This window comes from Chaetodon trifascialis, chromosome 8 (assembly GCF_039877785.1).
Source record: "Chaetodon trifascialis isolate fChaTrf1 chromosome 8, fChaTrf1.hap1, whole genome shotgun sequence".
Classification (NCBI taxonomy): Eukaryota; Metazoa; Chordata; class Actinopteri; order Chaetodontiformes; family Chaetodontidae; genus Chaetodon; species Chaetodon trifascialis.
In genome coordinates, this window is record NC_092063.1 from 15909546 (window position 1) to 15933780 (window position 24235).

Genomic DNA, 24235 nt, shown 5'->3' on the forward strand with positions numbered 1-24235 from the left:
AACTTGCCTTCCTTGACTTGGTATTTGAGTAAAGAGACACATCAAAATGTGAGATGATGATGGCTGGCAGTAACCAGTGTTACATCGTGGCCAACGTGAATAAACAGCAGCAAATGCCCTATGGCCTCTTCAGGAAAAAGGTAAATCATGATATCTCAATATGTGTGTTTACATGCGTCACCATGAATAATATAATAAACAATTTACAAATTTAGAATAATGGTCCCTTTCAGCCATCAGGTAGGCACTTGTGTATTTATGGTAATGAAGGTGGGTACAGAAAAAATACAGACCCACTGTTATGTGACCTCCCCACACAGTATTTCCAGTGAAAATATATCAGCCAAAGATCAAGAGGACAAAGTTCTTTTAATACATTTGCTGAAATGTCACAATTGATATTGTCATCAGCAGAGACTGGGCTTACCTCCTCGTTGGGCGCCATGCCTTTGCTCCCTCGGGGCTCGGCTGTGTCGCTGCCCAGGGTCTTGTAGTAGTCCCCAGTGCTGGGCTGCTTGCTGAAGCTCCTTGACTTCCTGTTTGAATCCACACGCCGCAGTTTGTCGTGACTTTCTCCAGGTGTCAGCTGCTTCAGAGATTAAACAATGAGAGGGAAATACCTTTGGATTAACCTACTCATTATCTTTCATCTGCATGTTTTTCAAAATGTAGTTTTTATTTGCTGATTTGTCTGAGATTTATACATAGCTATTTTTCACACTTTTTAATGTTTGAGTGAAATTAGAGCTGAAATGGTTACAATGGTACTATTAATTCAAGTACACACTAGTTGCAGGTACTGCATGTGCACTGCTATTATTTCCTGTAATTCTGTGTTTGAGTCTAACTGCCCTTCTATTGCTTGTATTTTATTCTATTCTTATTTTATGCATTTTTAATTTTTTATTCTCATTTCTCTGGTCATCTGTATTTAGTTCTGTCAGAAGTACATTGTCAGTTGCTTTCATGTTTGAATAACCAATCACTGACGGCAGCTTCTTAAATGTGGGACCTGGCTGCAATTCTTTGCCGTATGTGATAGTAAATATATATATATGTATATTTGGGTTTTGGATTGTTGGTCGAAGAAAAAAAAAAAAAAGACACAATATAGGTTTTTGGTTGACATAAAAAAACAATCACTGATGTTTTAGGTGATTTCACAGGCTAATCTCCTTCCTTTCTTGATTAAAAAAGAAAATAAGCATTAATTCATCTTGTATTATCAATTCTAAAAAAAGAAACATGAGTCCAAGAAATAAAGGGATGAAAATGATTATTCTTAAATTATAGTTACCAACTATCTGGTTGACAAAATAACCCAATCGTTGATGTTTCAGAAAAACCAAGTGGTGAATGGCAGGAAATGTTTTTAATATGGCTTAACAGTGCTTTTGGACTGAACGTGTTATTTGTGGGACAACACACACACTGTAAAACATACATAGTAGCTTTTGTTGGCAGATTAGCTCTATCGTGTGACCAAAGCACAATGATTTGAATTAGGAAACAAGGCTCATTCATGTTTCATTAGAAGACTGCAGGGTCACAGATCATAACAGTTCACATGCAGCTTTTGCACCAATGCAAGAGAGACTGTCCTGTCCACAGAGCGGGGTCAGAGGTCACTACCTTGGTCCTTTCAGTTGAGCCCTCTCACTTTCCACTCTGACATCTATCTCACACAACTGAAGCTGTGAAGGCAGGATGCCAAACTCCTGACAATCTGCCTTCACTGTATGCAGCTATTAGAATACATGTGGGTCAGACTGTATGCATTTTTGAGGAAACCAGGCATTAGCAGTGGATTAAGGTATGGCAGACTGTCATGCTTCTTCAGCTCAGTCTGTGGATGCATTTTCCTAATGCAAAAAGCCTCTCATTTACATATAGTACTCATCTAAAAAAACTTGCATTAAATCTTGTTAAGAATTAGTTTTGTCTAACGAAGTGTACCACATTAACTGTGTGAAAAAGGAAGCCCCTTTTTAACTGTTTAATTTAAAAAATATACGATGTACGATGCATAAAGTTGAATATAAGCATGCCTTACTCATTATAGCAAAGCATCTGGTTACTTTGCCTTTCAAATCAGGGGATCAACATCAGACTTGCATGCATTTACATTTTAGTGCTTACATAAGCCATGACTTTTCTCAAAATCCTGACAAGAGTCTCAGACATAAAGCAGATGTCAATTGTTACCCCGAGAGGAAATAATTGACAGATGACCCCTGACCTCTCCTCCTTTGTGGTGTCATGTTCTGAGTTCTTACTATAAGCCTGTTTAGTTCTGTTGACTCATGTCTGCTGTCAAAGAAATGGTCTCTGAGCACTCATCAGTTGGGAGGGTAATGTGAGCAGGGGAGTGCTACAGATGGTTTGATTGTCATCCTCCAGGGAGGTGGGCCAACAATAGCAAGTGGACAAAGCATTTGTACACAGACACACAGACACAGACAAACAGCCTTCCTTCCCCATTATACTGATCTGTCTGTCAGCATGAAGTCATTGTTACATAGCTGTTTTTACAGTCTTAATGCTCAAATATTTTTGTTTGTATTATCAAAGGTTACTTAGCATGGTTGTGGTTGGACATTGTTCAGCACATTTGCATGTGGTTTTGCACAAGCCACACATTATTAAAGTTCAGACACAGATAGGCTGTTTGTGTTCTTATGAAATCAGTAATAAGTTACAGGCATACTTTCCAACAATCTATTATACCAGAAAGACAAAGGAAAGTACACAATTAAAACATGACAATAGATGCAACACATTCAATGTCCAACCACATAGCAGCTCAATCAGCTCCAGAACCTTGTGGTTCACCAAGATACGCAAAGCTGTATCTGCCGGCCAGCCTACTACATTACATCACTTTCACCTCCGGTAAAAACACAGCTTTATAATACTCTTCTTAACACCTTACCTTTGCGTTAAGACTCGTCTCCTGCACAGAGCCTCATCCACACAGCCAGCAGAGCACAGAGTAGCTGTCACCAAATCCAGAGTGTCACCTCCTCTCCGCTCAGCGCTCTGCCTGTCACTCTACCTGCCCTCTCACTTTACCCACAGGCCTCATCAATAACCTATCAGGCCGGCCACAGCAATGGCAATGATGTCACCACCAGCCCGCAGACCAACTACTCTCCAACTCTGTCCAGTGCCTCTTATGCAAAACACAAAGACCCAGGTAATGCCCTCAACATGGCCGATCATACTCAAATCTCTCAGGCATTCAGAGTATTAGAATATTCCAGCCTTCAGGGCCTAGAATTAGCAGTAAGAAGCGGCCGAAAATACACTAATCACCGGTGAAACCTTGAAATCTAGTCCAAGTTTGCTGGACCGCCAACGTGAGGTTTAAAGAATAAAAAATTCGAGAGGTCAAATGTTTTGTTTTGAGCTGCCACACAAAACATTTGACTTCAGTCAAAGCAAATACAGACAAATGAGGTGAGAGAAGAAGCAGCAGAGAAAGCCTATATTCATAAACAAACAAAAAGCAAATAGACGAGAATCTCCCTTCACTTCCAACGACATTCAACAGGTTTTCTCCACTGTTATCGACACACAAACCCGTAACATTGGCCCATCTGATCGACTGTGTTCCTAGATGAGGTTACTGTTCCCTGTTACTATGGTGCTCGAGGTAGATTGTTTTTCCCGATGTATATGGTACACACTGATCTTAATTGTGTGTGTTTGTGTGTGTGTGCACGCATGTTCATGTGCTCTGAGCACTGGATTTTGTTTAAATTGTTAATGAGGGCGCGCCTCGGGCTGGTCACCTGGGTACCAGCCCAGGGTGATGGGGTGGCACTAATTAAAAACTCTCCCCCATATGACTGAAGGTGCATGCGTGCACACACAAACACACACTCACACACAGAGCCCTCCCTGGAGACAGAACACTATCGCTACCTGTGGACTTTATACCAGCTAACAACAACTTATTTTGCATAGCAGATCTGTACACACAGCCCCTGTCTGTCTTTCTGAACAACTGCTTTTTCCTGTATTGTACTGTATTTCTGCTTTTAGATGAAACAATATCGCACCAATAACCTTTAATTAGGCTGACTGGGATGGTATTTGACTATTACTATGCAAGATAAAAACATTATTTTAAAAGATATTTTGCTGCTGCTATGCTGGCATATATTGTGATGGTCATATTTGCTTAGAAATAAAGACTAAATGAATAATTATTTTAAATATCATCAAAAATACATCCATCACATTTATGGTGTCTTGTTGAGACTAAGAAAATTGCTTATACAACTGGACTGACTGGTGAGACATGGCAACAGGAAATAAATTCTTCATGAGGTGAAAGTGATCTCTCATCTCTCCTGGTTATCTTTGTCGTACTTACGATGTTCTCTAAACAACTCAATTACAATTCAGTCAGAGTAACAACTTCACAACCAGTTTTAATGTGTTTTGCAGCACAACAGAACCACCAGAAGCAGCAGGGAAACTAATGTTGATGCCAATTTTAATTGCTGCTCCTTGTCAGCTCTATAAACACTTCTCTTGAGTGATCTGAAGCCAGATTAATTACTGGAATTAAGATCAAACCCATCACAACGACCATTGTTTGTGACAACCCAGAGGACCTGCCACAGTAATGAGCATCTTTGTTAGCCTCGTTAGCCACGCTAATACAATAACATCATTGTGTGCACTCAGACAAGGCACATTGTTGCACAAGAGCAATAGCCCAGCTGATTAGACACAAGGGAAAATGGCAGCTAATGGCCAATTTATCCCAAACACCCGTTCCTTCTTCTTCTTTACCGTTGTTGCATTTCATTCATTATGTCACATACCAAACAGCTACTTTGAGACATTTTATACTGCGTAATATTATCTAAGCCACTGTATGTAATATACTGCCATGTGCCATGCACGATCCCATATAAGGCTACAACTTTAAACTACAAGCCAGAGGGTGAGATTGAACCCGCTATTTCTGCAGAGGGAAGCCATTTGCTGGACAAGCATGAACACTGATCCCCCCCAAAAAATACAACTGCCATTAATTAGAGATGACTACAAGATGACGAAATCACTACACAGCTCAGAGACTCGACTTACAGATTCATCTTTTCAGTTCAAACACTTGCCTCCTTTTTGCTGGTGTTGCTGTCCACGTGCCGCAGGTTGCTTTTCACCTTCAGGAACTCTGCTGACGACGGCTCCTTAGGGGGCTGTGGTGCTGGGTAGCTCGGGGGTGGAGGGAGCGCTGGGGGAGACTGTGGGGGAGGTGGGGGTGGATAGGTTGGTGGTGGTGGGGGCTTGGAGGCGGCATCAGCAGGTATCTCATTCTTCTTGGGCATGTCCGAGCCAATGTCTGGGTTTAGCATGTCCATATATGCTTGCATGTCTGAGATGGCTGACTCTGATGCACCTGTGACAAAGACACAGTCTAGACTGAATGAGTTTCTCTCAGGTGTCGCGCCGGTTTAAATGAACTAAACAAAACATTATGCCCTGTTTTTCTTACAACACTTTCAAAGTTGAATGAGAGACATGGGTTACTTGAATGGTAGTCCACCTCACCATCCAACACGATCTGTCTGCACTTAAACCACTAGGGCGCAGCACCAACGCACCATGCACCTGTGACTGAGCACAAGGAAAACTCCTGCATGGTCTTAGCTCTACCTCAGTGAATACAGTGACTGAGGGTTCCACCACTGCACTTTGCATGTAAAAGAAGTGGCAGTCGAGTGTTTGTGGCGTAGGTGACTCAAGATGGTGAAGCTTGTTTCATTTAACATTCTGATTATGAGCTGATAAGAAACTATATTTAACTGTTGAGCTGATCAAACTTTTAAATTTCAGTTTCGAAACAGAATTGAACATCATTTGGAATAAATTCAAACAAGAATAATATAAAAATATATTTCTAGTCACCTTGCTGATTCACCACTGCAACAAACATTCATGTTTAATGTAGGGAGTTTATTATTTTTACCACCTGTGTGTGCGACTGTGTTAAGCTGAGCAGGTGGGCCACGTGACGTTGTTAAGCTGCTCCTTTTCTCCCCAGTGCTGGACTGGCTGGAGTTGGCTGAGTCATAGTTGGACAGGGAGCTGGAAGGTGAACCGATTCCAAAGTGTGGTGCCTGACTAGCAGGGGGCATGGTGGTGTTTGGGGATGAGAGGCCCGAGTCCGGCTGCTTGTACTCGAGGTCCGTTGAGGGGTCCCGGGACAAAACCCGGTGCTCCACACTCTGTCAGAGGATGCAGTTCATGAATACAAGCGTTAGTATATCTGTTTTTACAAACTGTCCAATATGTGGACATGCTTTCCACAGAAAAACTACAAAACCATTAATTATTTTTTAGGTAATTTCTCATTATCAAAACACATCTGGTTCATTTAATTTAGAGGTAAAATGACACACAACAGATAAATGAATTACTGTTAACATGAATTATCTACTTGTTCATTCATCAGTTCTTAAATCCCACTAGCTCTCAGTCTCTGATGACTTAGACAAGGAGAACAGCATTATGAGTTTAATTACTGCACACTAATGAAACATCTCACAGCTGATCAAAAAGGCTCTGGGGCCCTCTGCTTTCCCCACAGTGCAGCACTCGGTTGGCTCAATGTCCCTAATGGGAAGAGCGCAACGGGGGGAAATATGTTTCCCACACACCAAAGAGAGTTCAGCGTGGAGGAGTTATTGTTCCTCTGGCCACTCGGGGATTTCAGTGGGTTGAAGCCATGGAGGCCGCTGTATGTTAAGTGTTAACAGCTCTGGTAATTAGCACAGATATACTGATGCCAGTCAAGGAACAAGTTGGCTTGTGTTTTCCAAGGCTGCATTTTAGCTCTGGGGACCAACTCAGTAAGAACTTGAAGAATAATAGAATATTTCATAATATTTGCTAATATTATGGGAGTGGGATGGAGTGGAAGTGGGGTACTTGCACTGTTGATAGAACAAACGAGATAACAGTTCACATGCCGTCCTTCATAAATGTTCTCTGTGTACATTTCCTACCAGACAGCATTGTTTATGGAACCGAGGGGAACAAGTGACTTTTGCCTCTCTGCCTCTGCCTTGTGTGTTGCTGCCTGTTTGCACGAGGGCAAGGCTGAGCTCCTCACACACAGCGGACAGCAGCGCAACTTCAGAGCAGAGCCCACAGTGTAACATACTGTGCACAGCTGCGTCTCTTACCATGTTCTCCACTGTGCGCAGATACTTGGCACACTGGGAGTGGCCGTTGTATTCGGCCAGGTCTGCTGCTGTGAAGCCGTCCTGGTCCCTGATGCCCAGGTCCACCCCATTGACCACAAGGATCTGACAGCACTGCAGAGTGACACGAGAGAGTCAGAGGTCAGAGGTCAGAAATTAATCAGATGGAGAAAATGATAGTCAGTGAAAGTGACTGCTGTGTTTAAAGTCATCTTCAATCACTGAAAATTAAATTACTTAGAAAGCTAGCATATAACTGGTTCTGTGGAAACCATGTAAAAAGTTGACAAGAGACAGGGTTTGATATGCTTTACTTCATGATTTCTATGATGGGGGAAATCTTCCTCTCTTAAACAAAGCATTTGTGTTTGGTAGTCAAAAGAAATTTTAACAGTGTATAGCATCTATTTTGAATCCCCCGGAGGCTGGAGGCCAGACTAAGCTTGTTGTTCTAAGACTGAGAGAGCTTTGTGTTGCCATATTGACTTAACTTTCAGTTAGCTTCTTAATAATGTCCAAAATGTGGGCCAGGAGCCTGTAAGTCAGGGTTTGAGTCAATACCCTTTCAGTTCAATTCTTTAACCCTTTCTATGCAGTACAAATATCAGACAAAAAAATGCATTTTTCTCTGCATCTAATCTGTCAAGCTTGCAAGTTGAAACCACTGACTGACCATACTGGGATATAGCAAAATGTTAGTTAGAGCAGTCTGTCAGAGTGGGGGTAGAACCATAAGCAGGACGCTGTTTATTCAAAACAGATGGTTAAGTGTGAAACCGTGAGCACCAACAATCATAATGTTCTCACTTACATGAATTGTTGTTTACATAAAATTGTAGTTTAAGGCTACGTCGTCGGATTAAAAATGTCAAACATCAAATCTTTGTGTATTTTTCAGCTTTTAAGAGATATTTAGCAAATCAATATCAAAACTGGAGAGATGAGCTCTCTGTGATTCAAAGACTACTTTGACCTGAACTGTATATTTTAATGTAATGAGTTTTATTTCCCCATTTTCAAAACACACACCTCCAGTTCACCGTTCTCTGCAGCGTCATGAAGCGGGGTCCCTCCCCAGTTATCAGTGACAATCTCTCCTCCGTGCAGCAACAGCCAGCTGAGCACCTTTGCGTGACCCCGACTGGCTGCAAAGTGCATGGCCGTGGCCCCGTCACCATCCCTGTCTGTCAGGCTGATCTCGGTGAAACTCATCTAAAAGAAGGGATTTCATTATTTACATTTTATCTGAGCTCGTTAAAAAAAAATTAACACATTAAGTATGGGATATGGATGTAGGAATAAATCAGTGTACTCTATTTACAAGATTTGCTCTACGGTGTCCTGACATTTCAACATACCAGCCAGACAATAACTGTGTTGTGGCCCATCTGGGCAGCAGCATGCAGAGGTGTCATCCCGTCATTGGCTCTGATGCTCGGATCTGCCCCACAATCCTTGACCAGGTATTGGACGACCTCAAGATGACCCTCCTGGCAGGCCAGGTAAAGCGGCGTGGCACCATTCTTAGTTTGGGAGTTGACAACACTGGAGGGAAATGAAACAGTAAAGTACACGAAGAGACACATGGAGACCAAATATCTATAATGGAGAGGGTATGTTGGAGCCTGTCGGGCAGAAATGAAAGAAGAGTTAATTGTTCATCTACCTTATGTACAAGTCTACATCAATAAATCAGCCAGAGTAGATACAATTGCCTCAAATGTATCTCAAAAGGCTCTTAATGCAGACGTTAATTATTGGTGAAAATCTCTAATTGGAGGAGAGCTTGGGTTTCAAATGACAAAGCAACATCTGAATTTAATGCAAAACCATTACACAGACCCTGCCAGTAAACAAAACAACACCATTTTGCCTGTGTTGTTGTGCCTCGAAACAGTCACATTCACTAACTTGTGTCACTTATTTATAATTACAGTTTGTGCTGTTCTGCGAAACACGGTCTTTCATCAGGTTGTAGTTGTTGCAGTTTTTACCAACAATAAAACTCCAAGCTGGAAACTCCATCCAAGCTGGAAAAATCTTTTTAGTGGACAGGGTGAAGAAAGAGTCGCAATAGATGCCGTTATGACTGTGGCGTCCAAGTGGAACTGAGCACATTTACACTGACAGTGACAGCAGAGGTGCTCAGGTTAATCATGGTCCGCAGTCAGATCTGTGACAGATGGAGGCAGTCAGTGTGGAAGTGCAAGTTATTCAGTCTTCACCACCCTTCTGTCCAACCTCCACAGCGTGGACTTGAATGTGCTTTGTGAGTTAGCTCATGAAATCCAGAAGGAATTACTTGCTGGTTTATGATTGCTAAATGATTCTTCACCTTGTAATTAGAAGCAAAGCATCATTTAATAAAACTCACACATGATACTGTAAAAGTTGAATTTCAGCCAGGAAACTTTGTACCAAGTTAGTAAGAGACATGCGGGCTCACCATCAGCCCCATGCAATTAGATCACGCAGTCTTTAGTCCATGGTCAGCGGCCTGTCAGAATGCAAGCGACACATGATGATTTAATAACAATGCAGAAGGTAAGAGCAGATGCTCGTGCCTTTTGCTTTTTGTTTTTGCCCCCAAAATTTCAGTTCGTTATTGGAGCAGTGCTTAAAAAGTGAAATCCTTTACATGCAGTGTTGTGCTGTACATGGGTTTATAAGTGACCTGCCACTGCAGTAATGGCGGCTTGTCTACTACTGTCTACAACACATGAATTCATTTAAAATATGCATTCATAATAGGCCAATGCACAAATTGTGTGCTCTTTAGAGACTGCAGTCAAATCATTGTTCATACTTTCAGCTGTCTGACTACAGAAACACAAATGTTTTGTGTTGTGTAGGTTTAAGTTGGGCGTGTAAACATAATCTGAAGGCAACAGGTAACTGTGACAGGAAAATAATCCTTGGTCAGTGTCAACATACTGCTATTTTGAGAGCAGACAGCAGTGACGCTGAGCCAAATCCCGCTCCCCTTCCTTTCCAAAGGCCCTTAGCCCCACCTCCAATGCAAAATCCAATGGCTGTATGCCTCCTCGTCCCAGATCTTTTCAGTCACAGAGGGATGTCAGGGAATGAACGAGTGCTTCCCCCCCACTAAATCCCATAAGGTTGTGCTTTATTTGGACGCTGACAAATGAGCATGGAGTCTCTTAAGAGGATTATCACTCCTCTGGTTCTGCCCAACTTGCTTTGTGCTTAACGAAGGGTTGCACCAGTGGCCAAGTGAACGGGTGGATCTTGTAGATACAAACATGACCCTGCCAAACTTTCCCTCAAAAGGATGCGGCTCAAGGCCAAAACCCTGGTGCCTAAAGACCCTGTATTACAATGTGGATAATAACATAATATAACAATCAATCAGGTCCTATACTGAGCCAAAAATAGAGATCCCGTTCTTAAAATAACATCCTCTGAGGGAATTGTAGGTATGCTAAATGCATTTAGTCAGACATACTGTGTTTGGACAGACAGACTTGTCTTTCAGTAAAAATATAAGAATAAACAATGGAAGTCTGGGTGATTGAGGGAAAAGTTCCAAGTAAAAACAGTCACATCTTAAATATTTCAGAATAAAAGGGGGAAGTAATCTGCAGTTCTGTCATCAGGAAGTGGGCAGACAGTTTAATAATTCACGAGTGTAACCAAAGTGGGCTGAAGTTCACCTGCTCCCTGGGGTCTGTGTAGGAGACAAGCTTACATTTGTCATTAATCCTAACCACAAACTTCGTCAGAGTGACAGAGTTGAGTGTACTCAAGGTAAGGTAAGGCAAAGTAAGGGTATGATTCTAACAAAGCGCAGGCAGCCTTTGTCACAACTCTCCAAAGTGAAGAGGCTCGAGCTCTCCACTAAAGACGTGCTTTTGGAGAACAGGTGTAGATTTCAAAGAGCTAAGAAAGAGGTTAGCCTTGTGTGACAACAGAGCTAGCAAGTGGCACAAGGGGCGCTACCTCATCAGTCACTTTGCCACTCAAAGAAAAAAACACACTCTGAAGTAGCAGACATTTGATATATTTCCAGTTCAGCTCCGATGAGTTATTTATCTCTGTAATTGTCTGTACACCGTCCCCTCCCTTCCCCCCGTGTACATGGTAACAAAGACCCAGGTTATCTTCATTACGAGCAAAGTAATTGATGTCACACTAATGGTCTTCTTGTCTGATAAGGCCTGTTAGCTTCTCAATGGCTTCTCCTGTCGGAATAATGAGGAGTGTCATGGGAGAATGTTTGCACTTTGTTTAGTTACATGACTTAATTCTCTAAAATTTTGAAAGCTTTTATATATTATATGGTAATATACTAGTTACATAATACACAGCAGTTATCTACATCTTCTTTAAGAACAGTCAACAAACCTATAGGGACACAGGGACATCTGATGTGGTGCTACATGAGTCGGACACTTCAGAAGTTCAAGATATATTTCCCACTGAAGCTACACAAAAGCAGCCATGTGTTCACATCATGCATTTTGCTAGTTTGTCTAGGCTAAGGTTGAAAACCTGTAGAGGAACATGTAATGCTTCACTTTAACAATTGCACATGCAAGGTTTTAACTTGATGACAATACTCTCACAAAGTGTGCAGTTGTAATACTGTGGGCTCTTTGCCCAAAAGCAAAACACTACGTTGCATTTCCTCAGTTCAAATCTCTTGTCTTACAAGAGAACATAAAGGGGGGTTTATCCAACTTGTACAAGAAGTTATTAAGAAGATTAGAGCTGAAGGAAATAGTGTAGCTCGCCCATTGGCTGAGAGAAAAACTCTACTCAACCATTTAGCCTCACTCGCCTTGTCTAAACTTAACGCTGAACGCCAGCTAACTTCCTCAGCCAACTACTCAAAGCTTGAAAGATCATAAGTGAACCTCTTTTGTGAGCCGCTGCATCCAGACTGACTTTAGAGGCTCATACAAATTTTTTCTACCATAACAACACAAATGACTTACAGAGAAGAAGCACAGAGGTTACTCATATCCTGAGGAAATACTCCTAGAGTTTAATCTTAATCACTTTATTCTATCTTTTTACTCAAATAGACCTTACTTTTCTGTCTTTGCTACTGCATCAGATACATGCATACAGGATGATCTCCTGCCTCATTTTGGAGCATGATATTTTCTTTGAGGGTGAAGAAATGAATGACAGTTCATTCACTCATTTATCATATTGCTGGTCTTGACCATTTGAGTTACACAGTACATACTGCTGTTAAAGCAACCGTTCTTTAAACAAGAGAGAAAAGTATTAGAATAAATAAGAAATTAGGAGACTGGTGAGTCTGCCATGTTTATCTCCATTTGAAGTTTAACTTACAATATACTAATGCAGAGGTATTCCCATCTCAACCGCATGCTGGAATTATGGTTTGGCCAAAGATCTTAATCTGCACTAATTGCTTGCGTAACCTGTCTGTGGCCTCTCTCTCTATCTTTCTCTCGCTGTCTCATTCATTCAGTCTTTTGTGTGCCGAGCCTATCAGCAAGGACGCAGCGCATGAGCCTGTTGGTTTTGGTTCTCTGGGATGGACAGGTGAACGAGCTACCAATTCAGATGTCCCTTATAAATCTAACAAACCCCGAAACATCAGGACACAGATCTGTGCCGTGCCTGTGATTGCTTCATGAGAACAACATAGCAGACTGCTGAGTACTCTCCCCTTTTTCTTTTGAGCTGTTCAAAAGAAAACCAATGTTGAGTGTCATATTTGGAATACTTTTATCCAAATACAATAACTGTACTTTTTTTTTTTTTTACTCAGCTGACGAATAGATATGCTAGTCTTGGCTTTACTTGTGAATGTCAGTGGTTGTAGTGGTTTCAGTTATTCGTGCAGATCCTTGCATTTTCTGTCATGAAACGCTCAGAAAGGATAGAGATATAGATATAAAATATAAATATGCTGATGCCAAGCCGACCTACCAGCCTTCAAAAGTCAATATTGGTCGACGCCAAGGTGAAAGTATGAGGTCTTTCAGTGTGTTGATGCTGCGTTGGGGTTAGCAGTGTGAAACAGAACTCAAAACAATCGCTTTAGCATAGTGCTGCAAACAGAAAATACAACAGAAGACTTCATATGTAGGTTGTGTTGCTTGTTTACTGTTTACTACCTGTTAATGTGTATACTATTACCTCTGTGCAGCAACACTCATATTCTGCTGTCAACAATCTGTCAGTTACTAAGTGATGAAGCAGCAGAGGGCATCATTGCTGCCCTTGTGATTTTTTAAGTAGAACAAACTGCGAGGCCTTCAGCTACCTCTTAAAAGTCGTCGACACAAATTTGCAGCTTGTAATAAACCCTGAAACAAGAATGCTATCTCTCTTCTGCAAAGTACCATTCTGAACAATGCCTGAAGCCAGTGACTAGAAAGCAGCTCGTCTATTCAAACGGATTTGTTTTCCTCATTAGCTTATCGCTGGTCGGCGCTACTGTGTGTCGCCATGGAGATGGTGGTAAACAGCAACGGTGGGAGTGGTGGTGGAGAAGAGTGAATGGGGCCCAGCTATCAGGGAGCTGCCATGTCCCTGAGGCTCATCAAATTTTCAGCAGCTGTGCACCTGTCTGGGGTGCAACTAGACAATATTGGAGGTTCAGAGCACGAGGTTAGTTCCTCCTGTTAAAGTCGTCACAGTCAAAGCAGTTCAGCAAATAAGGCTGTTTGGCTTCAAGACTAAGTCATTCATTACATTTCTGTGCCTTTATAGCAGTAGTTAGTGAGCATCGTTGATAGCTGGAGTAGACACCAGCACAAAAGACCTGGATCAGCTCAGTGGTCATCTCCACATTTTCCTTTCCTTTCCTTTCTTTCCTATTCTTTATAATCCGACAGGTGTTGCTATCAATAATACTAAACTAAAAAAGAAACCAGACAAGGCCAGTAGTCTTGACTACTTATTGTTACCCAGACGGATGTGTTTGTGTACTAAATTCACTTACATATCACCAAATCAGCCACTTTATGTTGGCAATCAACAACTGAGCTACTGAAACGCCCCTGAGAAAGTGTCTCAGTAGTCTGAACAACTCAGGTATACTAATACCATACTGTACTTATTAAGATATTTAGTCAAAGTGGCATGATAACTGTTGAACACTGGGGCGCTGATGCTGCAAAATCTGCACTTCATTCAAGTCATTTTTCGAGCAAAAATGCCAAACGCTTGATGATGTTCCGCTTCTCAAATGTGAGAATTTGCTGCTTTCCTTGGTCTTGCAGTAAATTGAATATTTTTAGCTTGTGGTCTGTTAGTCAGTCAAAACCGGACATGTAATGATGTCACCTTGTGATGGGACAATCAGCAGACGAATCAGTACTGAAAATGTTAGTTGTAGCCTTGCTTTGTATATAATTTTGAAATCGACAGTGCAGTTTGGTAAAAATATGAAATTGCACACATATTTGGTTGTTGAAGTACAGACTTGTGTGAAGATTATAGAAACAGTTCTAAATGTATTACATAAGCAGCATGTGGGGTTGTGGTAGTGTGCAGTATTTTGGGAAAGTTAAACCACTAAGAGGTTTTTTTTTCCCCCTAAATGGGATTTGAGCACAGAGTATTTGGATTGCTCCACAGGTATCAAAAAAGCAAAGTTCAGATTGCCTCCCACCAGTGCCAGGTGCTACTGTACATACTATGTACAGTATGAGCCCAAGGCTGACTACTCCTGATTTGTTTGGTAAGCATCTGGAAAGAAATAAGAGTTGATTTCTTGACCTTTGAAATCTGCTGGATCATTTATCAATGTCAGGCTACTAAAGTGCCAACAGTCTGAAATCTGAATCTGAACTGTGGATCTATTGCGCCTTGTCTCAGTTACAAACAGTAGGAGAAAAGTGACCAGAGCCTACAAAAATAAAACTTGTCATGGCCTTAAGGCTCTTTTAAATTAGTGCTGCAGTCTTCATGGGTGAAGGGCAGATGACAGTGGTGGATCAGGTATGAGAGTTAAGCTTTATATACTCTATATGTGTAATATAAATAACTATAATGTACTTTTATGCAGCAGTTAACAGGATTGACCTAATTGCTGTTTTTCCTGCTGAGAAACAACCTCAGATTTTCATGTCAATTTAGAGATTCACAATTTCAGCAGAACATCTTTGAATAGGTGGAAGAACGACTAACCACAGAGGATGGGACTGACAGAAAGGTGGCGATTGATTTCAGCACTAAACGGTTATATGCATGCTCATGGATTTTACAATCTTGCAGACTCTGTGTTGAGTACTGTGTGTTTTAAGGCATGCGATCAATGACACGTAGTCTGCTTTTAAAGATTGTGTTCTAAGCAAAAGGAAGAAATCAACAACTCCTGAATCTGACTGACAGACTCTGAGTGCGGTGAAAGGAAGCTTACAGGCTGCTGCAAAGACCACTTACTTTGGGCTGTGCCCCAGTAACAGTCGGAGAGAGGGCAGGTCTCCCTTGGCAGCAGCGTAGTGAACAGGTAGGGCGCCTGTATCGGTGGAGGCCCCGGGGTCCGCCTCCCCGCTCTTCAGCAGCCAGTCTGTGACCTCATGGTGACTGAAGCGGGATGCAAGGTGGAGAACAGTGGCACCAGAACTGTCCCTGTGCTGTCAATCAGACAAAGGAGGAACACATCTAAAATATGGGGTTCTGAAATGTTTTTCCATTAAAAAGATAGTAATCAAAATCATTTCATGGGACAAAACAGCAGCACCAACTGTAAAATTAAGAGCGTAGTATGTTCTTGTAGAAACCAGCACTAATTTCACATTCTGAAATTGGATTTAACCGCTCTGCTTTTTTGATAAGGCAGTGCCCACCAGCAGATTTGCAACCTGTTAAAAACCAGAGACCAGAGCAATGTCACGACCGGTGCTGGTCCTCCACAGCTCATTTTAGGCAGATGTGTTGTTGCTACTGGCTAATGTATTGTTGTGATCACTGTTAAAATTAAGGGAAAAAGGAGTCGATCATAGAGCTTCCTGTGCTGTGTGAGGTGAATGGGCATGTTTTCATAAAGGTTTATGTTTCTTGTTTATATACAGTAGCTTTGAATGATTGTGCTTAAGAGTTGCTGCTTAAGTTGTGCCTACATAAGTACATACCTTGTGCATACCCCACAACATTCTTCACGAGAAACCTTAGTGTATCTTGAGCTTATAACAAGCTGCATTTATAAGCAGCATAAACTGAGGATTGCACTAAAACCTACAGTATAATGAGCTCAGTCAGAAAAAGGAAAGAGAATCTGAAGGCCTCAGTCCTTTAAGCCAAATGCCTGTCATGAGTAAAGTGGTTACTGATTGTCTAAAAGACACAGATCATAGCTTTTGCAACTCTTTCACCCAAAAAGACATAAAAAGACATGCTGTTACGCCATCCATGTTCCTTTAAAACTTGCGTTTAACGTGCTTTTATTCTTTGTGTCAAGAGTTGGACCAATAGCTAAGACAGAAAAATAGAAAAGACTGTATTCGCATGCTCTTTGGATTGATGTATATTAATTCTTGAGGCTTATCAACAGAGAAGCTAAAGCTGTAGTCTGAGGCAGTGGAGTGCCACAAATGAACGTCATTAACATCAGACAGAATCAGGATCAGCGTGCCACACAAAGCAAAAGACACAATGTTGAAAAGTGGACGCTGGCATTGAGCATCCATCAAGCAGATTGCACTGCAAGTGGTAATTGATAGGTTTTACTAAATGTCAGCCAAGTATCTTATCAGTTAGTTGGTGGCACGAGGCGTTCTTTGTCGCTCTTCTGCGGTCTGTCGGGCAGCCCTCTAAAGTACTGGAGACAGTAAATAGAACATAGAGCTCGTATTACTGTGTTTCAAATTTAGAATCACAGATTACTACAGGTTAGATTGAGTGCCTGATTGACTCATGTTTGCGGCTTCTGTTTTTGTTGTGTTAATCGAATCATTTTCAAGTAAGAAGACAAAGGATGGGTCAGCATAATCATTAGCACTGTCGCCTCAGACCAAGAAGGTGTTGTGATGGGTGTCACCTGCCGTCTGCGCATGGTCTCCACGTGTCTGCATGACTTCCTATAGTCAAAACAACATGATCAACACCATGAGACGCCTTCACAGTGCCTGCAGCATGAGTTCTTTGCATCATACTACCAGCAGGGAAATGGAAATGAGGTAACTGAGTCATGAGGGCTGGGAAGGTTTATTCCATCATGTGAAGGTTTAACCATACTCCTTTGCAAACAGCTTCTCCGCTATCGTATCAAACCACACTGTCCCCATGCACATCTGTTTGTGCCGTTCATGAGCTGCTGTATGAGCTGTATAAAGGATATTACATTTGCAAATCCAATTTTGCATACTTCATTAGCATGGGAACACCGGGCGGTGCCCCATAGTGGGGTTTAAAACAAAACCAAAACAAAAGTCACATTTAGTGAACACTGTCCAATACCTGAATCTGCTGAAGTTTTCTGTTGCTCAGAGTGTTAGCACAGGCTGCCTTTCAATGTGTCGTCAAAACAACAAAAAAAGCTGTCAGGCTGTTGTGAATATGTGAGGATCTCTCTTCCTCAGATATTCAGGGATCAGTGTGTGTTTTTCAGCCAAACTATCGTGAGCTCATCATATTCTGGTGTCTCTTGAAGTCTCGTTGGTGAATCGTTTGCTGGCAGTTGCCATCTTGGATGAAGTTATCTTTTCTTGTCACCTAATCGATAGCTGCTCATCACTCAAGACAAAAGGATTCTGGTTTTTGAGATCATTGTTGACTAGAAGTGAATTAAATGGTGTCATGATTAGGTTTAAACAGCATATAAGATGTGTGTGGTCTGACCACTCATGAAAGCACCTCTTTGAACAGCAAAACACTGAGTTGTAGATTGTATTTTAAACATGTTTGTCAAAGACTGTAATGTTCTGTATCTGTGAGTTTCCTAGATGGAAAAGAGCACATGGGTGACCACCCTGCCTTCAGCAGCTGCTATACCTCCACACTGAATTTTATTAGCATGAGTTTAGTGTGTCATCATCGTCATCATGAGAGATCTTAGATATGAAAACACTGACATTAGCTGAAATATACCCCAGATCAACTGGACCCCAGCTGGTGAGGTGAAAAGGAGATTGGGAGCAGGGGGGATAGGCAGGAAATAGCAGTCAGGTCAGAGGAAACAGAGAATTAGGCTACTGTCTGCTACACCTCAAGGTGTCCGGCTGTAGGTCAAGGCACTCACCTCTGGCCGACATCCACCCTGGGTCAGCAGCCACTGTAAGCAGACCAGGTTGCCAGTGGCTGCTGCGTCATGCGCCGGGCTTGCGCCGTTGTTGGCCACGCAGTTGCCCGGCAGTCCTGCTTCCTCCACCAGGAAACGCAGGCAAGTTAGTTTCCCGGCCCGGGCTGCGTGGTGGACCGGTGAGGCCCCCAGCACATCCTTGATGTCGCTGGTGAGCGCCTTTGCCGCTAATTGCACTTTGAGAGTCTGAACGTCCCCCTGCCTTGCGGCCAGCAGCGCCTTGTCACCCTCCACCACCATGACCGCTGCACACTGGACGACTCCTTGTTTTGGTTGTCTGAGATGAGCCCGATCAGTTCACCGTGCGGATGAAGACAACATTGTACTCCTGAAGCTTCAGATCATCTCTGTCACCCAGTTTACTGTGTGGACAGCTCAGTGATCGCTCCTCATCTTCCCAGAGCCGAGCGGTCAAAAGCAAGATCGGGTTCGGTCCGGGCACATTTTAAAACGCGTGTTTTCATGTTGAAAAAAAGGTCAGTCCAGCTTCTTTCCGCTTCTTTCCGCTCTGACGCCCGCAGGATGCTGAACACCTGTTGCAGAAGTTTGATTTGCTTTTTGCGTCGCTCTAAACTACTTTTCTTTCATTTGCTTGTTTATCCCGCTTTCCAGCATGCATCATGTGCCTCAGAGAATATTCCGCAGTGTTTTTCTTCCTATAGCAGATGGCGACATGGGACTCAGCGCCTGCTAAATAATCCATCAGGGGGAGGATCGCTGAGCCCGTAACAGGTTGCTGCTTTCTGGAAATCGGCTCAGAAGTTAAAGGGGCCGTACGAGCTGGCTACTAAGAACTACGACGACAGAGAAAGTTATATAACCGTGATGGTGATTGTCGGTCAAGTAAAGGCTCACAGCCAAATACTTTTTCAGCGATGGACTTTTGAACACGCGCCCAGTCTTGTTTACATGCAGCCTGTGCGCCATGAAGTTGCCACCGGTCAGTGAAGGCAGCATCGCTTCACGGCCACCTTTGCACACTGCAGAGGTCCATCTGGTGGCCTTCTGGAAAACTGAGCTTCTGGAGAGCATTTACACTTGTGTTGAGGCGTTTGGGTGTTAAGAGGCGTATTGTAGATGTTCAGTGTCAGTTGTGAAGCAACATTAATTGTTAAAAAATAAAATTATACATGTTATTTAACTGTCGATGCTAGTTCACTATGAATGTTGCCTCAGCATTTTCTGCCTTTGTTGCTGTTTATTCTTGACTAATAATGTAAAATTGAATGTGGTTGTGGCAACAAAGAACCTCTGATCTTAATTACTTTACTTTTATTTTACAGAACAGCGCAATTGATTCATATAAATCCGACCAAGAGTGAAACGGATTACTTCTGGGGGATGAATAGGTGATAACTGCAATGTTAAATGTTGCGGTGGTGGAAAGTAATTGATTACATTTACTCGAATACTATAATTGAGTTTAATGTTTAGGTACAAACACGTATTTTACTCGAGTATCTCCATTTATGCAACTTAATCAGACATTGAAAGTTAGGTTGGAGATTAAGATTTACAAAACAAGGCCTATTTTCAGCCTCTAAAATCTAATCATTTATCACTGACTTTAGTGCCTATTTGTATACTTTAAAGTTCAAATTAGCCTCACCTCTACCATAACATGCTGCTTGCATGTTAATGGCTCGCTAACAATTATCCAATAATGTGATATAGACTAAAACACTGAATCCACTGTTTCCATAATGATTCATTTCTCCTGTGATACCTTCAATGTGTTGATAACAACAGGATATTTTTACTCTGGTAACATTTTGAATGTAGGACTGTAGGCTTACTTGGAACAGAGTAAATGTGCACTGTGGTATAAGCCTATGCACGCTTTCTTCAGTAAAGGACCTGAGTATGCCTTCCACCACTGGATGTGTGAATAAGAGACATAGTCGAAGCCTACACATCACTCACTGAGTACCTCAGTTTAAAACCTTTCTCTGTGGATTTGACTTCCACTGGCAGCACATAAGTATTCTGCTAAAATGAACCACACACATTATGATCTTAGCTGGTTTTGACCTTGTCTTCAATGAGTTTTATAAGAAAGTAATCTTGATGGATAGATAGCACATGCAAGAATCTCCATGAACCTGACGCTGTGATCAACTGTAATACTTTTGATCACCAAACGGTGGCAGGATAGCATCATATTCACCAAGGTGCAGCCCCACCTGAAGGGGTGCTCAGGTGTCAAGTTACCCTTTCGTACTGGCGTCTCTAAATCACTGTCGCTATCTAACTCACATGTTAGGACAGTGAACATATCCAGAGAACGACTAACAAGAGAAGATGAAGTGGGCTAAGGTATCACTTTATCAAAACAATGGGCCAGTTTCACTGCTTTGAATGCTTTTATTAACACACTGAAAACAGGGGGTCTGTTTAAGATCAAGCCAGTGTGCTTTACTCGTGTTCAGTCTTGTTTATAGGTTAATATCTATTTGAGGTTTTCGTGTGTTTTCACGCGATGATTTGGGAGCAAACCTCACAGCATGTTCTGCACTTTCTGCCTCTTCACTGTCAGATTAGGCTGATTGAGTTTTCCGCTCGAGCGGCCTCCGCCTGATGTGGGTGGGTTTGCTGGGAGGGTGGAGGTGGGGGTAGGGGTGGGTTGATGGGTGAGTCTCGTGCTCGACGCGTGCCTCTCTGGCCCATCTGTTGCACTGGTCCAACTGTCATAGACACCGCGCGCCGATTTGGGGGAGGAATGGGGGAATTCCCACGAGCGGTCTGACTAATGGTACAATTCCCTAAAGGAAATGGACAATAATAAGTCTTTCACACGATTTACGGGGGGGACTTCATCAGTGCCATTGTAGACGACAGTGTTTTGCATACTTGTCTTACATTACAGGAATGACAAGTCTACATTCAGATAAAAATATAGGCTATGTACTAATAAGGCCTGATGTATTTGAACAATATCATAATATTAGGCATCCTGTTTGGTTGAATTTATTTATTAGTTTTCTAGGAATAGCCTGCTCTCATTTGTTTGTTTTCAATATATGTACCGAGGCAGAACTCAAGCCAGTCAAACAACTGTGTTTATCATAAATATAGCAATTTGAATTTAATTATCATAGTGATTCAGGAAAGAGTAGGCGGACGGCTTTTTTTTTTTTTTTTTTTTTTCTAAAATCAACCTGGTTTAAAAAATGTGATGGAACAAATAGACAAAACACACCATTTGAAATGGATAGCCTGCTTTTTTATGAAACGGTTCATTGATTACTTAAAGGCCGGACCATACTGTGTTTTTGAAAGCATGATTATTTATCAGTCATTTGTTTCTGTATTTGCCGGTTTGATAAACGAGTTGCACACATTAAAGGCAGAGCACGTCTTTGGTGCAGCTGCAGCCTCACAGCTCTCTAATGAAGGGTCTAACACAGGATTTAATCATGCGTATGTGATCCGGAGTCTTTCCCAGGGTTCGCTAAAGACGCTCACACTACTTGAAGCAATGAGAGGCTAAATCCCCATTGAACTGGAACGGGGCTGCCAACGGTTTTCCTGCAAAGCCTGGGAAAGATGGGAGATTTCTTGCACGCGTCGGACGTGCGACAGTTATTCAAATTGCACTCCATTATTCAGGCGTGGGCCCCGTCTATTGTATGGTCACATCTGCTGCCGCGCGGGAACATTCAAATTAGGACATTTTCTGCTCAGGTTCATGCTGTTAATAACTTAGCTCGCCCTTATACACTCCGTTTACAGCCCAGAAAACACAATGAAACAGTACCATGCAGAGAAAAGTAAACCACCTAAATTTGATCTTTTAAACTGTTCATAACTGGCTACAACAACAACAACAACAACAACAACAACAACAACAACAACTTTTTTTTTTTTCCGCCAAATCATCGTGTTTTTAAAAACATCTTTAAAACAATGTTATGTCAGAAATATACTATTGGCCTGTATGTAACTATAGTTACATAGAGCAGCTCCTGGCGTCCATGTACAACGGTCCAGCTGGTTGACGCGTGCCAGAAAGCATAATTGCTTTCGCTTGAGCAACCCTGGGCGCGTGCAGGCAGGATGCCGTCAGTCTATGTTGAACCATCATACCTTATTGTATAATCTAGAATACTCAATAATAATAATAATAATAATAATAATAATAATAATAATAATAATAATAATAATAATAATCTCCAGATTTAGGGACTACAATATTAAGAATAAAATACACACCACTATTGCTCATCATAATCGATAATGGCATATATTACAATATATTAACATATTGTTCATAAAAAAAGAGACCAGACAAAAAACATTTTATTAAACAGCTGAAAGAAGACCAAAACACACAAAGAGATGAAATTACTTTATTTATCCTGCTCTCCATCTTCCCATCCCAAAACTTAGGCTGCATCTTTCCCCTTATCTTTCTTTGTTCCTTTGTCCTTTGTGTGGGTGTGTATACAGTGTGTGTGTGTGTGTGTGTGTGTGTGTGTGTGTGTGTGTGTGTGTGTGTGTGTATATATACTTTAGCTGGAGCTGAAATGAATCAAATATAAAACATCAGGAAAGCACCTTAAAGCAGTCTCTTGAAACATTCTCTATAATTATAACCATATATATGTAAATCAAATTATACATGTAATATATTTGATATTTACATTTCTAATAAATTTTATGATTTGAATCTGGGAACTTTGCAGACGTGAGGACAATATACAGGGCTCATTCTAAATCAAACTCTTCATGAATGTACAATAAATGAACACTGCACTTTTATGGTTCATAGGTTATTTCAGGCCATGAATAAATATCAGAGCTTTAATGTTGACTATGTCTCTATCATGGTCTTTACTGAAATATTAAAATAATGATAATAATAACTGTTTTTCTTGTTTTTAGATGGGCATAAAAAATTGTCTTACAAATACCATCCTGTCAATAAACAGGCTACAGACGTAAATATACCAAAAGATAGGCACTTTTTATTTTTAATATCTTTAATATCTATTTTAATATCTTATCTTGTGGTATCTTATTGTTCCCAGTTGTTTACCTTATGTCCTTCGACACATATTCACACATATTTCTAGAAATATCCAACAGCATTATAGCAAAAGCTGGAATTAAGATGAAGTAACAGGTGATTATTTGACTTATGCTCCAGCATCTTCTCCTAAAATTCATCTGGCTCATTCTCTCTTCCTGACAGCCTTGACACATAAGTTGAGATGTCTTCGGTCCCATTGAACTCACCGTGCAGACGTGTTGTCTCTCCCACAGCGACCCAGTCGTCCGTGAGCTGCAGTGAGAATTTCTGCGGTCAGACTTTCTCACACTCAGGCTCATTAGTGACTGACAGAAACAGGAGCACTCATTTGACAAGACAGGCGTTTCTAACAATGCGGCGTCTGCAGTGAAAGGTCAGACCAGTTTGAACTCTGGTGCGATATCATTTACTGTAAATATGGTAAAGCTGATCTTATTTCGCAATGTAAGGTCCTCAGTTATTTCACTGTGCTTAGATCAAATAATTGTACACCATACAATGGAGTCAGAATAGCTGTCCCCCATGCAAAAGATATAAAATAACAGATTATATGCACAGTCTAATTCAGACATTCACAGTCACGTGTTACAGTTAACGTCATTTTCAGCACGTTGGACAAATCTCATTACCCAAGCTCAGACAGCGTTACATCAAATAGCCTCCTGCAAAATATTTTACTCATGAAAGGATAAGCATTTATCATATTACAACAGCCAACTGAGATCG

At 41.6% G+C, this 24235-nt stretch overlaps 1 protein-coding gene across 2 annotated transcripts in view; it reads right to left on the bottom strand.

Annotated features, from left to right (window-relative positions):
- Positions 1-18956, bottom strand: part of espn (espin) — a 39797-nt gene extending 20841 nt beyond the window's left edge. For both annotated transcript variants that reach the window (XM_070969048.1, XM_070969046.1), the window contains exons 1-8: positions 18418-18956; positions 15621-15814; positions 8585-8771; positions 8256-8438; positions 7209-7340; positions 5993-6248; positions 5136-5419; positions 428-586 (exon numbers count right to left, since the gene is read on the bottom strand). In XM_070969048.1, the coding sequence (XP_070825149.1) occupies positions 428-586; positions 5136-5419; positions 5993-6248; positions 7209-7340; positions 8256-8438; positions 8585-8771; positions 15621-15814; positions 18418-18717 (1695 nt within the window). In that variant the 5' untranslated portion in view covers positions 18718-18956. The remainder of the gene's footprint in view (positions 1-427; positions 587-5135; positions 5420-5992; positions 6249-7208; positions 7341-8255; positions 8439-8584; positions 8772-15620; positions 15815-18417) is intronic.
- Positions 18957-24235: the final 5279 nt, after the last annotated feature.